The 17,422-nt window shown below is 43.2% G+C and overlaps 1 protein-coding gene across 1 annotated transcript in view; it reads left to right on the top strand.

The window, feature by feature from the left end:
* The window catches only part of CFAP20DC (CFAP20 domain containing), a 476,046-nt gene that overhangs the window by 169,561 nt on the left and 289,063 nt on the right, over nt 1-17,422 (top strand). The window contains exon 9 of the mRNA XM_082266497.1: nt 16,486-16,604. Within this exon, the coding sequence (XP_082122623.1) occupies nt 16,486-16,604 (119 nt within the window). The remainder of the gene's footprint in view (nt 1-16,485; nt 16,605-17,422) is intronic.

Below are 17,422 nucleotides of genomic sequence, written 5' to 3'. Positions count from 1 at the left end.
AAAACTTTATTATATTGCAGCTTACCAATCATTAGATGTGATGGCTGCATTAGCTTTCTTTTTTTTGGCTTTTTCCCTCTGTTTTTACCAGGTGATCTGGCCAGTAACACACCTCCTGTATTAGAGTGCCCCCACTCTGGATGAAGGAGAAACAGAGGCACCTTTAGACAGCAGCATTGTCAGTCCATAGGGAGGGGAGTGTTAGATGTACTAGCAGATTTACCAAATTAAAATCCTGCCAACACTATATAAGCAATTAAAACAAACAGTTTTGTTCCTTTTGGAATAAAAGTTTTACATGAATAGAAAAAAGCTGATCACTGCCAAGCACCCCTGGCAGTGGTAAATGATTTGTCTTATTCCTGTAACTCACATGTGTCGAATACAAGCCCTGCGGGCTGAATCCGGCCCTCCAGGCCATTTCATGTGGCACTCTCCTGCAGCTGCAGCACCCCCCTTGTCTCTGGCTCCACCTTGTCTTAGCAGTTGGCAGCAGAGGACAGAACTCCTCCACCAGATCTTGCGCTTCTCTGTGCTGCTGCGGATATACTTGTCTCTGCCCCCCCCTTCTCAGCAGAGGACAGACAGAACTCCTCCTACAGATCCTGCACTGTCCTTACAGTCGCAGCATACCCTTGTCTCCAACTCCTCTGGTCTCAGCATTCAGCTGACTCCCGCCCTCCTCTGGTCCATCACCAGACCCTGTATTTTCTGCTTCCGAGCTCTGTTCCTGCTTCTTCCCGGCAGCAACAGAAGGAGTATATTTATATAGTCTTGCAGATACATCCGGCCCTTTGAAAGCAACCATATTGCTGATGCTGCCCACGATTAAATTGAGATTGACACCCCTGCTGTAATTGATACATCTGCAGAAGAGCTTGTTCTTTTGAAAAGCAACAAACTTTATTGCCAGATCACCTGATGAAAATAGAAGAAAGTGTAGCACCCTCCTAGTCAGGTGCTAGGTAAAAGCATTGGGTTGTTTTCCTGCTTATTAGGGAGCAGGATTTCTAGTTAGGCCTGTTACATGTGTCCAGGTGTGATTCACTTAAATCTGGGCAGGCAGTGGCGGCAACTTCCCCCTCAGTCTCAGTCTCCTCCCTCCTCCTCCTCCGCTTCTTGGCCAATAGGATGGCTTTTCCTTTCGGCCAATCAGGAAACGGGTCTCAGGACCTGCTTCCTGATTGGTCAGGAGGAGAATCAGTGTGGCAGTAGGGTATATTCATTCGCTATTGCCCTTTTTTGAAGCCTATTAGAACCTCTGGCTCTAATCACGTGCTTCAAAAAAAAAAAAAAAAAAACAATTGGAATCTATGCATCCGGTGCCCTGCATGTAGATTAGGGGGCCGGACGCATGGATGGAGGAGCGGTGCCCCTGCGCCCCCAATGCACCAGCCGCCACTGAAATTCATCAGACTTCTGGGTGAGACTGCCTGTCACGTGATTCTGTACGTGCAGAGTGCAGGGTTTAGAACACTTGGCCTTTATTTTCCCTGTGTCAGGCTTATCCCCCAGCGCAGATGGTCAGACACTATAGCTGGCTTCTGTGTTCTTCACCTATAGCAGTCCCCTTTCCCATAAGGCAAGAAGGCCTACTGGTACTATAACAAGCAAGAGACTGCAGGCTTGGCTGGCTTAAATCAGGTTTGGGCTCCTCCCAGAGACTGACCACATCAATCACCTTACAGGTGGAGAGGCAGAGAGAATGTATCACAACTAAGGATGCACAGATACCGGTATTGGTGCGGATACCAAGCATTTGCACAAGCGTCGGTACTCGATCAGATGCTCCCAATACTGAAACTGATAATTTGCGGTGTGATTTGCTTCAATACAAAATGAATGGGCAAAAATCGCACTGCAAAGAATCGCATGTGATTTGAACAGTAAACAATTTCATTTTCAATAGCGCTCGTGTGTGTGTGTGTGTAATGGAAAAGCGTTATCTAGTGGGCAGTTTAAAAAAATGTTAGAACTCACAGAGTGCATATCTGGCCACATGCAGAATAATCTACATAGGTGTCCCGGTCTGCAAATGATAGCAAATCACAGCCACTGGAGGTGCTCACAGGGCTGGAGGAGATGTAGAGGTGGTCCACCCCCAAGCTGACATCACTTCCTCCCTATACCCACAGATATCCTGGAACTTCTCCATATACAGTGCATCCGGAAAGTATTCACAGCGCTTCACTTTTTCCACAATTTTTATGTTACAGCCTTATTCCAAAATTGATTAAATTAATTATTTTCCTCAAAATTCTACAAACAATACCCCATAATGCCAATGTGAAAGTCGTTTTTTTTCTTTGTAAATGTGTTAAAAATGAAAAAAAAAAAAAATCACATGTACATAAGTATTCATTGTCTTTGCTCAATACTTTGTTGAAGTACCTGTGGCACCAATTACAGCCCCAACGCTTTTTGAGTATGATGCTACAAGCTTGTCACACCTATTTTTAGGCAGTTTCTCCCATTCTTCTTTGCAGTACCTCCCAAACTCCATCAGGTTGGATTGGGAGTGTCGATGCACAGCCATTTTCAGATCTCTCCAGAGATGTTCTATCTGTTTCAAGTCTGGGCTCTGGCTGGGGCACTCAAGGACATTCACTGAGTTGTCCCGTAGCCACTCCTTTGTTATCTTGGCTGTGTGCTTAGGGTCCTGTTAGAACCTTTGCCCCTGGAGCAGGTTTTCATCAAGGATGTCTCTGGACGTTGCTGCATTCATCTTTCCCTCGATCTTGGCTAGTCTCACAGTTCCTGCTGCTGAAAACCATTCCCGCAGCATGATACTGCCACCACCATACTTCACAGTAGGGATGATTATGGCCAGGTGATGAAGGTGCCTGGATTCCTCCGGACATGACGCTTACCATTCAGGCCAAAGAGTTCAATCTTTGTTCCATCAGACCACAAAATGTTGTTTCTCATGGTCTGAGAGTCCTTCAGGTGCCTTTTGGCAAACTCCAGGCGGGCTGTCATGTGCCTTTTACTGAGGAGTGGCTTCCGTCTGGCCATGCTACCATACAGGCCTGATTGGTGGAGTGCTGCAGAGATGGTTGTTCTTCTGGAAGATTCTCCTCTTTCCACAGAGAAACACTGGAGTTCTATCAGAGTGACCATCGGGTTCTTGCCCAACTGCCTGACTAAGGCCTTTCTCCCCCGATCACTCAGTTTGGCCGGCTGGCCCGCTCTAGGAAGGGTCTTGGTGGTTCCAAACATCTTCTATTTACAGATGATGGAGGCCACTTTGCTTATTGGGACCTTCAATGCTGCAGACATTTTTCTGTACCCTTTCCCAGATCTGTGCCTTGATACAGTCCTGTCTCAGAGGTCTACAGACAATTCCATGGACTTCATGGCTTGGTATGTGCTCTGACATGCACTGTGACTGTGGGACTTTATATAGACAGGTGTGTGCCTTTCCAAATCATGTCCACTCAACTGAACTTACCACAGGTGAACTCCAATCAAGTTGTAGAAACATCTCAAGGATGATCAGTGGAAACAGGATGCACCTGAGCTCAATTTTGAGTGTCATGACAAAGGCTGTGAATACTTATGTAACTGGAATTTTTTTATTTTTAATACATTTGCAAAGATTTCAAACAATCTTCCTTTACATTGTCATTATGGGGTATTGTTTGTAGAATTTTGAGGAAAAAATGAATTGAATCCATTTTGAAATAAGGCTGTAACATAACAAAATGTGGAAAAAGTGAAGCACTGTGAATACTTTTCGGATGCACTGTACCTATGTAGATTATTTTGCATGTGGCCAGGTAGGTACTGTGAGTTCTAACATTTTTTTAAACTATCCACTAGATGGCGCTTTTCCCTCTTCTTTACACACACACACACAGAAGCGGTGGGGGAAATTGCTTGCAATTCAGACAGGAATCACACTGCATTCCTGTTCAAATAGCATGTGATTTATTACAGTGCGATTTGCTTAAATTTTTTTTGTATTGAAGTAAATCGCACTGCAAAGTATCGGTAGTCGGTATCGGCGAGTACTTGACCGAAAGTATTGGTACTCGTACTCAGCGATAACAAAAAAACGGTATTGGTGCAACCCTAGTCACAACCAAAACCAGGATGCTGGAATGAGACCAGCAGCTGTCATAGAATAGGAGCACACTCCTGACACCCTGCCTTAGAATCAGGTCATTTCAGACAACACGGGTACAGACAATCATAGGGAATTAAAAAGGGTATACTGCACCTCATACATACAGTAAGTTATTAAAGGGTAACTCCACTTTTGTGGGGGGAAAAAAAACAGCAAATAAAGTAAAAACAATATAGCGTATACAATTGCAACACAAGTCATATTGTGATTGAATGCTATTAAAAATTTCCTTTTCAATCTGCAGCTGTTGTATTTTCTGAAACTGCAATGCAATATGGCTACCTGGAGCTGTTCTGTACACAGAATGTATACTGACCACACCCCAGAAACATCATTTCCTGCTTGTGTGATTGGCTCACTTATTTACCCAGAAGTCTGCTTAACCATCTTGACGGTATTCCCGAGTGTGGCTCGGGGTTAAATTTCAGAGCCAAAAGCGGTAACCCCGAGCCACACTCGGGGTACCGCCAGAAGCATTGCTGGATCCTGTAAGCAGGGTTACTTACCTTGTCATCGGGATCCAGAGATGTGTCTCGGCGGTGTCTAGCGGCGGTTCTTCCTCCTGATTGTCTCCGTGCCCCGGCTTCCGTCTCCTGCGACGTGACGTTCGCAGGGGGGTGGAACCGGCGGCAAATTCAAATAGTGAAACACACCAAACACACTGATACATTACAAAATAAAAAAAAAATCACATTAGTTTGCCCCCCAGTGCCCTTTCCTGCAGTTTTACTGTACTTTTTATGTATATATGTATATATATATATATACGTGTGTGTGTGTGTGTATATATATATATATATATATATATATATATATACATATACCTATATATATATATATATATATATATATATATAATTTATGATTTTGTGTTTTAAACTTTATCATACCTGAGATGTTATAAAGAAGAACGCACAGTAAAAAAAGAATCATATGTAAATAGTTGGTTTGGGCTGCTCATTCTTAAGAGTTACATGCAAAATAATGGTACCGCTTTCAGCACCTAAAATCCGAAAGAATCATACCGCCAAGGAGGTTAAGATACTAGTCGGATTTCTGGCATCCCCTGCAACAAAAATTTCATTTTTGGTGAGATACTCCCAATAGGAACACGTCTAAAGGGATGTAGGCCCAGCAGATTTCCTCATTAGAGCCCTGCAGCTGTCACAGCTGATAATTTTGAAACCACTTCCATTAGACCCACTCTGCACAGAGGAACAAACAATGATTTCTTCAGAATAACAAAAGGTTATGTCATGTGATTTTCTTTACCAAAATATGTTGCAGAATACTTTGATCTTTTGTGGGAAAAAAGTTTGTTAAAATCCTTGTAATGTACAGAGATCACCCGGAGGGGAATGATTTTTTCTCAACAAAAGTGGAGTTACTCTTTAAATAGAACATTTCCATGTTTTTTGAAAGCGTACCTTTACATTTTTTACTCTTATTAAACTGTAATTTCATGGGCTAAGTTGACATTTAAATAACAGCATCTCGCTATTTGTATCATCACAGAGCTGATGAACCCTAACGGCGTGCTATAACAGCCTACTGCGCTTTCCACTCTACACTTCTAGTTCTATGACCTCCCCCAGACTCCTGTACCAGGAGGCCACCAACTTTCTCAATAAAAGGCTTTATTTAAATAACATAAAAAATGGCTACTCACAGACGTAGATAAAGGTATAGCATATCAAGCTGAATTGCTCAAAAGTCCGTGTTTAGTCCATATAAGCGTCCATGATGAGATGACTGACGCGTTTCGAGGACCAGCCTCTTCCTCAGAGTCACTCAGAGCTGGTCCTCGAAACGCGTCAGTCATCTCATCATGGACGCTTATATGGACTAAACACGGACTTTTGAGCAATTCAGCTTGATATGCTATACCTTTATCTACGTCTGTGAGTAGCCATTTTTTATGTTATTTAAATAAAGCCTTTTATTGAGGATAATGCGCTAGGTCGGTGCGCCCTTTTTTTGTTCTTTTTTGCCTTTAGTATCGGTGGACTACCCCAGTCCGTAAGGGCAGCAAGACCTTAGCCATCTGAGAAGCCAGTTGTCAGTCCCGTGAAGTGTGTGGTCAAGGGGTCTGGATACCAAGCGCAGGAGAAGGGTGGCTACACCTTATTGTTTTTTGGGGCCACCAACTTTCTGCTGAGATAATAGACCTTGCACAGCAGTGGAAAAAACCTCCGCTTCTTAGAAGTTCTGCATATATTGTGATCCATTTCTATAACAACCTCAGCAAGAACAACACACTCAATGTCTTTATGTCATTTTAAATCTATAGCTATTTGAAAAATTCTTGGAAACGATTTGACTTGCAAATTATAACACGTTTCCAAGGGTTTACTAACATAATGCATTTTCAAAAAAGGTTATGTTAGTTAAATAAATGTTTCTGAAATGTTTTCTTTATAGGCTTCCTTTGGTATAAATTTGCAACAGAAGCTTTAGGAGACCTGGACTCAAAATTGGGGGCAAGCCCTAACCTAGCATAGCATGACATTGTTAGACCCGGTTCACACTAGCGCGACTTGTCAGGCGACTTGGTCAGCCTGACAAGTCGCGCTTCCTCGCAGTCCATTGACTGCTACAGGACCCGTTCTAATAGGAGCGACGCAACTCGCTCCGACTTAGAAAAAGGGTCCTGTACTACTTCGGGGCGACCTCGGAGCGACTTCCATAGACTTCCATTATATGAAGTCCATGCAAGTCGCGCCGAAGTCGAGGTGCACGGGACTGACAAGTCGCCTCCCGAAGTAGTACAGAGTCGTGTCGCCTCAGTGTGAACCGAGTCTTATAGCGTTTCATGAACTTTAGACATTCATGTCTTTGTGCTGAGGGCCCTCTGTACTTGTAAAATATATAATGTATACATAATGATTTTAGTGTCTTGGCTGCCTCAGATCTACCCTAAAACAACATGCATTGAGATCCTGAAACTTTTGTATATCTCCTGTACTAAAAATATATATAAGTCCTAGGCATTTTATAGGGTATCGTAGAGGTCCTCTTTGATTTCCACAAAGAATAGCTCTTCCGCCACTCTTTTGTTGTAGGTAGAATGATGGAGATGTGCTTATCTTGGTAGCTTTGTACCCCTGGAGCTTCGAGGTTGAATTTGATTTTGCTTGTGCTTCCTTGTTTCCTGGGTCACTGAGGAAACACCCATTTGGATTCTGCCGCTCCATGTGACTCTGGCAGCCATTTTGGGTCAGGCAGAGCCTATTTAAGGCCCTGACTCCAATGCTTGGCATGCTTTTTGTGAGTGGATAGAGTAGGGAAAGGTACTCCGTCTGTGAGTGTAATACAAAAATGCAGCGCTAGAGAAGTTTATATACAGTCCACCATATAGCATGAGTCCACTTTAAGATGGTACGTGGAGCATTCAAATCCACAGAAAGACACCTTGACAAGTGAAGATCTATAATATTGGAGAGAGACTGGAACGGTAAGTACCTCCACCACACAGAAAAGAGCCGATTGGCTTCTTACCAGATGTCTATGACCGCTGCTCTTGCAGTGGTCATAAATAGCCTTATGATCCTACGGGAGATCGACCCCAGAAGCTGCTGTTGGAATATCCCAGAAGATCCAGGAACCAGGACACATCAGACAACACTTCTCCCGTATGTCCCAGAAGATCCAGGAGCCAGGACACATCAGACAACACTCTGTTTTACCCCCTTAATGACCAGGCCACTTTTTGCGATTCGGCACTGCGTTACCTCAACAATCGCGCGGCCGTGCGACGCTGCACCCAAATACAACCGATGTCCTTCCTTCTTCCAACAAACAGAGCCCTCCCCTGGCGGCACTCGATCACCCCTGCAACCTTCAGATTTTGCGTATAGATGATGATGATTAGGATGATAAGTTGTCAAAACTCCCGGGTAGCCCGCATGAATTTTCTTGTCTCCGTCTGTGAGTGACAGTACTTATGTTCCAGAAAGGTTCCTGATGAGGAGAGAAAGCGTATGGCCTCATCTCTTCTGAACACCTTCTTAATTGGGCGCTAGATGGCCAGGCTGCACTCTTTCCCCTTTCAACAGTCGCTATCAGTCCTGCTGGAATCTCCTGTTTTCACATTGCTGAAAACTGTGAGTGCAACCGGTTGGGAAGCCCTTCCACCGGGTTTGTTGTGAACTGTTGCTGCATTACTGCAATACAAGTTTTTTAAAGCAACTGACTATGTGAACTATTACCTCTGCTTGCTGCACTCCATCTACATGCTTGCATATGTTTTCTCCTGCACTTGAAAGACATACTTATAGGTTAACGTTGGGTAAAAATTCAAGATCCACTTATCGCCTATCCTTCCATCCTGAATAAAAAACTCAAATTGAAAACATTAAAAATTAGAATATAAAAATACTTACCCTACACCCCTGTAACTTGAAGGCTGACCTAAGCGAGCCTTATATCACTGGGAAAGCTGAGGAGCCCAAACCCCATTTGAATGTTCACCTGGGCATTATTTGAGTGTCTTCTCGTCTGATTTGGAATTCTTGAAGTTAAGTTATAAAGAAAAAAATTGGACCAGCCTTTTAAGACAAAATAGAACGCATAATATTGATAAAATCCATATATTTTTAGTATACACATTTATAAAAAACACATAAAAAGAAAGTGTTGATCAAAACAATCACATACAAATGTAATAAATGGCTAATACAAGCTCAATTGTTAACAAACATATTGTTACATACTATCAGGTGAGTGAGCCCCTGTGTGTCAATACGTTTCGCTGATTGGCTTCCTCAGGACACACAAAGAGGGGGAGAAACACTGATTTCACTACATAGATGAGAAAATACATGTAAATCAGTTGTACTATATATAATTTGTACATAGACCAAACAAATAATGTAACACATCACATTTGTTACATATCGTTGCATTTACACAAACAGCGCATTCACCTCGCCTGGATGATACGATGCGTATGACGCAGTCTCCCTGGGCAGGCGCTGGAGCAGAATGAAAATGATAATATTTATTTGCCCATTCCCCTGACCCCAACACCGCCCCAACACCCCACCCCAGAGCACTGATCGATAGTCGATCGGCAGATCTTTTTTGGTCCTGACCCTTCAAAAGGATGACTCCAATGCACTGGGGCCACCGAATTCTATTGAATGGTCGATGCCGCCGGACATTCGGCCATGTGTAGTAGGCTTTACTGATTATGGGTATCATGTGCCTCTAACAGAAATGTGTATCCGGAGTAATTAAACCCCCAACTCCAGGTTTAAATAAAAAATAACTAGCTCAGCAATTGTTTAAACAAAAAACAACTTTTTCTGCAATTCCCACCTCCTCTCCAGCACTGTGGCCTCAGACTCCCCACTCCAATGGTCCTCTTCCTGTATGCCCTATCACGTAGATCTACGTTATTATGTGCACACACTCTCGGGGCGCCGCGCGCCGCCGGAGCTGCGCTCCTGCTGTGACTAGACACATCGGCAGCCAGACCGTGGGAGGACCGGGCTTAATCGCCACCGGCCTCCTGCGATCTTCAGAGAAACTGACAGGAGAGCCGTCAGCAGGTGGCTCTTCTGTCATACAGGCACAGTAAAATTGTGTGTCTCAGCTAAGCTGAAACACTGATATCTGTGTGCCTGTCACAGAGCCCCCCCCCCCCCCCCCCAAAGTTAGAAAGCACATTTAGGCTTAAATTTAACCCCTTGATCACCCCCAGTATTAACCCCTTCCCTGCCAGTGTCATTTATACAATAACAGTGCATATTATTTAGCACTGATTACTGTATTAATGTCACTGGTCCCCAAAAAGTGTCACTTAGGGGGTTATTTACTAAAGCTGGAGAGTGTAAAATCAGACTCACTTCTGCATAGAAACCAATCAGCTTCTAACCTCAGTTTGTTCAATTAAGCTTTGGCAATAAAGCCTGGAAGCTGATTGGTTTCTATGCAGAAGTGAGCCTGATTTTGCTCTTTGCAGCTTAAGTAAATAAACCCCTTAGTGTCAGATTTTCCGCCACAATGTCGCAGTCCCACTAAAAATCGCTGATTGCCACCATTACTAATAAAAACACACAAAAAAAAGTCCAAAAATCTATCCCGTAGTTTGTAAATGCTATAACTTTTGCGCAAACCAATTAAAATACGCTTTTTGGGAATTTTTTTTACCAGAAATATGTAGCAGAATACAAATTGGCCTAAACTGATAAAATAAAATTGATTTATTGGAAATGTTTTATAGCAGAAAGTAAAAAATATTGTGTTTTTTTTTTTTCAAAGTTATCGCTCTTTATTTGTTTATAGCGCAAAATCTAAAATAACACAGAGGTGATCAAATACCACCAAAAGAAAGCTCTATTTGTGGGGAGAAAAAGGGCATCAATTGTATTTGGGTACGAAGTCGCACGACCGCGCAATTGTTAGTTAAAGTAACGCAGTGCCGAATCGCCAAAAATGGCCTGGTAAAACCTTCCGGAGCTGAAGTGGTTAACCACTTAAGCCCCGGAAGATTTTACCCCCTTCCTGACCAGGGCCTATTTTGCGATTCGGCACTGCGTGACTTTAACGGACAATTGCGCGGTCTTGCGACGCTGTACCTAAACAAATTTGAAGTCCTTTTTTTCCCACAAACAGAGCTTTCTTTTGGTGGTATTTGATCACCTGTGCGATTTTTTGATCATGCGCTATAAACAAAAAAAGAGCGTAAATTTTGCAAAAATAACAATATTTTTCAAATTTTTTATATGAAATTCCCCAAAAAAATGTAAAAATCTAAATTTTTTAACATATTCGGCCAATTTGTTTTATGCTACATATGTTTGGTGAAAAAAAATCGCAAAAAGCGTATTTTGATTGGTTTGCGCAAAAGTTATTGCGTTTACTAACTAAGGGAAAGATTTTTGTCATTTTTGTTGTTTTTTTTTTTAACGAGTAATGGCGGCGATCTGCGATTTTTTTTTGCGGGACTGCGACATTGCGGCGGACAGATCGGACCCTTGACTGACATTTTTGACACTTTTGGGGTTATCAGTGACATTACTACAGTAATCAGTGCTATACATATGCACTGTTACTGTAAAAACGACACTAGCAGTGAAGGGGTTAACTTCTTTTGAGAGGGAGGGGTTAAGTGTGTCCCTAGGGGCGTGCTTCTAATGCCCCATACACACGTGCAGATTATCTGCAGACTTTTGTCTGCAGACTTACCTTTTCTATGTAGTGCAAGGGCCTGCCGGATTGCATACAAATTGAAAATGTTTAGGTTTGACCTCATATTATATGGTTTTGGTAAGTCTGCAGACAAAAGTCTGCAGATAATCTGCATGTGTGTATGGGGCATAACTGTGATTGGATGTGGCTTGATGTGTAAGAACAGAGATCAACGGTCCTGCATAGCAGAACCGTATGATCTCTATTCTTACACAGGGGAGAATGACAGGCGGCCTTGTTTACATTAGCTGCCTGCCTTTCTCCCGCTGTAACGGACGATCGCGAGTGCCTGGCAGACATCGGGTCCGCCGGGCACATGCGCGGGTGGGGGGGGGTCCGTGATCGAGTGCTCGCTCCCTAGAGCCTCACAGGCTAGCGATGTAGTCCTACATCGCTTTGCCTGTGAGGGGCTGACCGCCGCAGGAAAATAGTCGTGCGGCAGTTGGCGAGTGGTTAAGGAAAAATGCGCATTTAAAAAAAAAAAAAAAAAAACTTTTTTTAAAGAAAAATGTTTCTTTACCTTTGCCACAAATTTTTAAGTTGATGAAAAGGTAAATTTCTGCAATTAAACCAGTAATCTTTCTATACCGGTTGTTTAAAGGCTCAGCCAGCTGCTTGTAATACCTATTACCTGTTCCTGCTTTGATTTTGGGGACAGCAAGTCATGTTCTGTGACTTATTACTTTCTGGCCAGGTAGAGCATACATGTTGATGGAAGCTCAGCATAAAATGAAATCTACCTTTAGCGCTCACGGTTTGTCACTTGCTTTCTAAAGACAAGATATTGAGTTGGCAACTGCTATACATCAGCATAACAGCTTTTACTGGCAGCCGGCACGGTGATAAAGGAGAGGCTTTACAGACAAGGTGTGGGTACCGGGAATGAAGTAGATTGCCTGTCAGCACGGGCTCGCCGCGTTGGTTGCTGTCGCTGTGATTGAATATATGCTCTAGGTCTACAGGACTGTCACACGACATGTTATAAATACTGTAAAGAGTCACTAAATTAGACTTTTTTTGTTTAAAGTCTACCGGCATTACTGCAAAAAAAGCTTACGTAGCTAAAGGGTGAGTTCTCCTAAAACAGATAAGAAAGTTTGTACTTACCCAAAGCAACCAATCAGCTTCTGACTTACATCATTTAGTTATGTCAAGACATTGATAGATGACTGCTGATTGGTTGTAAAGGGCTGCTTCAGTTTGCTTAATAGTCTATTCCTTGTTAAAATTCATGTGTGCATGTTGCTGTTTTCTCATCTGATAGTTTGCCCCCACATTACAGATCTAAATGAGAGACTTGGCGTATGTAGTAAATTATTTCTGTTAACATCGAAGTGATTTCCAACCCCCAGGTTGTTGTGTCTGCTTCTGTTGATCAGGTGAGATTTGAGGGATTTTAGACGCCTGCCTCTAATTGAACGGAGTCAGGTCTTGTTATTTAATAGAGGAGTTCAAGTCGCTAATGACAGCATGTATTGCTCCACTGAGTTTGCATCAAAACCAATCATTTACTATAAAATTACAAGAGCAGAAATATATTTATTTCCTTCACAGTAGTGTTAGAAGTTCACGATCATAATTTTAATTAAATAAGTTTTGAAATTCACTTCAAACGTTTTAAAGTTTCCTTAGTTTAGGAAGATAGATTAATCGGGAAATGGAAAAGCTTTTTATGAAAAATGATTTCAAGTCTGCCTGCCTAAAAATGAGTCCATAGAAGGAAGAAATATATTTATTTAATAAAACAATATGCAGCCTATTGGTTTATAAAGAATCCTAGACATCCATTTTGTTAGCTATAAGTACTGTAAAGCCCCGTACACACGTACCAATTGTCGGCCGTAAATATTCGTCCGACGACCGATCGGCCGATTGTAGGCTTGTTGGTATGATGCTTCCGACAGCGCATTTTCGGCCGAACAGAATCTGTCGTGCAGGCTTTAAAATTTTTGTTGGCCGTCACTAGAACGGCCGATTGTTCGCCAGTCAGTACAGATTTCGGCCGACAGACAGCAGATTAGCAAGACTGGGCATGCTCAGAAAAGAAAAAAGACAAGGAAAGTTAACCATCACATGACATCACTTCTGCAGTCGGCTGTTGTTGGCCGACAAAATTCGTGTGCAGTCTTTTGCAGTTTTCAACAGACACGACAGCACCAGACAAAAGACGGCCGATCGTTCGGCCGACGATTGGTACGTGTGTACGAGGCTTAAGCTGTAAAGATCCAATTGTGCTGTGGGAATTTGATGCACTTCATGTTGCCAAATGTCTGTGACCAGGGCTGCTCTTAGAAATCGTGGGGACTACCTGGCAGGGCCCCCCAAGAAAATATTAAAGATATATTTAGCTAAAATTACAACAAAATCACTATTATCAGACACAAATATAACATAACTCGCATTATTCCTGCTAAATCTAAAAAAAAAACGATGTTCAATAAAAAAGAAGATGAGATGAGAAAAATATACAGGCTGGGCAGTTGGAGCTCAGTAATCAGAGAGACAGAGAGAGAAACAAAGTTACAAATAAACTTCTGAGCAGAGATAAGTGCTGGGAGGGGGGCCCACACAAGGGAGGGGGATTAGTGAGGGACAACTGTCTCTTTCTCAACAGATAAAAGCTGATAGCAGGGAGAGGGACAGATCAGATTCAGGTGCTGGAGGAAGATTTCTGTATTTGTTGTCCATCACTAATCCCCCTCTCTCTGTGTGGGCCCCCCTGTGTGCTCGGGCCCCCTACAAGAGGGCCGGTGATCCCCCCCTATCAGCGGCCCTGTCTGTGACACCTGACCATCCAACTTTCCTACAGTATATGAAGCAACGTGTGGACACCCCTCCAAACTATTGAGAATAGCAAAGTCCAGTGAAGGGTTTTGTTAATGTTATAGCAAACAAAATCAGTTTATACTATTGTACTATTTCATCTTCGTGACAACAGGTTGAAGGAATGCCCTTTTCTGTCACTTGACCCCTAGGCGGTAATTATTGGCCCCATTGGTACCAAAGCTGCTGCAAATACAGACGCCCCTAACGTTTTTAGTTTTGGGTAGTGTTTGAAACGCTTACACATTTTTGTATTTTGATGAGCTATAGGGCACTGTGGTAATTTCATTTTTATGTAATTTATGCTATTTAAAATAATTTTTTAAATAACAAGCATGTCATACCCACCTGCTCTGTGCAATGGTTTTACACAGAGCAGCCCTGATCCTCTTGTTCACGGATTCCCCCGGCGGCACTCCTTCCCCTTGACCAGTGCCCCCAATAGCAAGCCTCTTGCTATGGGGCACTGGCGTGTTCTTGCTCCCGAGCCTCCCTCTATGCACATAAGATATGTGATCTATGCTCCTGCCCCCCAATCTCTCCTCATTGGCTCACTGGCTGTGATTGACAGCCAGTGACCACTTTTTACTCAAGACAGGAGTTTTTTTTTTTTTTAACAACAAGCATGTTATACTTACCTGCTCTGTGCAATGGCTTTGCGCAGAGCAGCCCTAAACCTCTTCTTCTCCAGTCCCCCCACCAGCATTCGTTCCCCTTGACCAGTGCCCCCAATAGCAAGCCACTTGCTGTGGGGCACTCGTGCGTGCTTGCTCCCGAGCCTCCCTCTATGTGCCCATAAGACATAAGATATGCACTCTATACTCCTGCCCCCCCCCCACTCTCTCCTCATTGGCTCACTGGCTGTGATTGACAGCCAGTGACCACTTTTTATTTAAGACAAGAGTCTCTAACCCTGATTCTTGACCAATCCTATTATTATACTGTATGTACCTTTGGTTACAGTGATGGCGCCTAATAAGTCAGCTGGTGCACCACTGGATGTTTGATGGTGCACCACTGGGCGTTTGATGGTGCACCACTGGATGTTTCATGGTGCACCACTGGGCGTTTGATGGTGCACCCCTGGATGTTTGATGTGCACCACTGGATGTTTGATGGTGCACCACTGGGCGTTTGATGGTGCACCACTGGGCGTTTGATGGTTCACCCCTGGATGTTTGATGGTGCACCACTGGGCGTTTGATGGTGCACCACTGGATGTTTGATGGTGCACCACTGGGCGTTTGATGGTTCACCCCTGGATGTTTGATGGTGCACCACTGGATGTTTGATGGTGCACCACTGGGCATTTGATTTTTCTTTTTAATCTCCCAAAGATTGTTTTCCCCTTTTCTGTTCCAGCATAATTGTATCGCTGTGTAGAAAGACAGCTCCATAAAGGCATGATTTGATGCGTTTGGTGTGGGGAAACATGAGGGGCCTGCGCAGAAACCTGATCTCAACCCTACTGAACACTTTTGAAATCATTTGGAACACTGATGCAAGCCAGGTCTTCTCATCCTCCATCAGTCTCTGACCTCACAAATGCTTTTTATTTGGCTAAATGGGCACAAATGCCCACTGACACGCTTTAAAATCTTGTGGAAGGGTGGAGGCTGTTTTAGATGCGGGGGGAGTCCATAGTAATGTCCGTGGTTTGGAATGGGATGTCCAACATGCTATAGATGAGAAGTTCAGGTGTCTGCAAACGTTTGGCCATATAGTGTATCTGGTGATGGTCCTAACATCTAAGAATTCTATTTTCAGCCAGAAGTGCAGTATAGATTAATATGATCATACACAGTTATATAAAAGTAAATCATGGTAATGTTGATGCCAAGTCCTGAATATGCAAGCAAGATCCCGAGGGAAACCAAACAGTCACCACAATTTGTTGTCAGTATGTCACACACCATTTACCCAGGAGAACAAATAAAAGAGTTGTGTGAACTCTGGTTTCCTCAGCATCCATGTCTTCTTCTATCGTAATGGTAATCATATATTTGCACCGCGTAGTGTTTGAAGCCATGTAGTGTTTAACCCTTTTTCTAAAAAATAGTGACATTTTTGAAGGAGGACAGTTTTGATATAAATAGTGATTTCTGTTGTTATTTGACTATTTACAAAAAATTGGTAAAAACGTTGGTTCAGGGAATTCATCTTACTGCCTTGTGTGGGGTCAGGAAAGAAAGAAATGTTCTACTTTCTGTAAAAAAAAAATGCTAATTTTATTTGATCTTATGTATTTATACTTATTTTGTATTTATGAAAATGAGCACAAGTTGAGCCTTTTGCCTTCTATGTAACTTTGTATTTGACAGAGTCCCTCACCAGCAGAGGGCAGTGTAGCTCTCGTGATATAAGAAAAGCAGAACAATCTCATATTGCTTTTGGGTCCAAGGTTTCTGGTCCTCCACCAGCCTCCGGGAGAAAAAACAGCGCCAGATCACCTGTAGAGGTATGACTGCATGTGGATATAGATTGTACAAAATGTAAATGCAGTGTTGATCAGAAATTAAAGAAGCCACATGGCATGTATGACACATCGCTTCACATATGTGTACCTGATTCATGTATTTTAATCCAAAAGGATCCGGCTGAGTTTATATCATCCTAGGATTCACAGCCTTTCTTACCTATTTAAATCAGTGTGCTTTAGGCCCTACCGTTACATATACAGTATTGTTAAGGCCCATCATATTTGCCATCTTGAAATGGTGCTTTGTTTCTCTGCTTTGCAGCCTTAAAGCGGAGTTCCGGGCACAAAATCGATCTTTTTTTTTTTGTGCCTGTCCGCTAGTTCTCCATCACCTGAAAAGGAATTGGATAGTTAGGTTTTTTTTTTTTTTTTTTTTTTTTTTTACTCACCTTTTAATTGAAGATCGAAAATACTCACCTCAGGGTACTTCCTCCCTCAGCGCCGCGGCTCCGCCGTCACTTCCTGTCTCGCGATGATTCCTGGGAGCTGAACGTCATCGCTCCCAGGAATCAATGCGACGGCACCGGCCCCACTCGTCACTTCCGGGGCGACGCCGCATTCCCCTGCTAAACAGCTTCTGGGCATGCCCAGAAGCTGTGGAGGAATGCGGCGCCGCACCGAAAGTGACGAGAGGGGCCAGTGCAGTGCATTCTGGGAGAAGAGGACGCGGAAGAAGATGCAGAAGAGGACTGCGCCGGCTTCAGCTGCCCACAAGAGAGATGGAAACGCTGTGGAAGAAATTTTATAAGTGAGTATTTCATCTTGCAGGTAAGTGCGAACCGGGACAGATCAGAGGC

The sequence above is a fragment of the Pelophylax lessonae genome (assembly GCF_965119305.1).
Source record: "Pelophylax lessonae genome assembly, chromosome: 8".
NCBI lineage: Eukaryota > Metazoa > Chordata > Amphibia > Anura > Ranidae > Pelophylax > Pelophylax lessonae.
The sequence above is the reverse complement of the archived record's forward strand: the minus strand, read 5'-3'. Positions and strand labels throughout refer to the sequence as shown.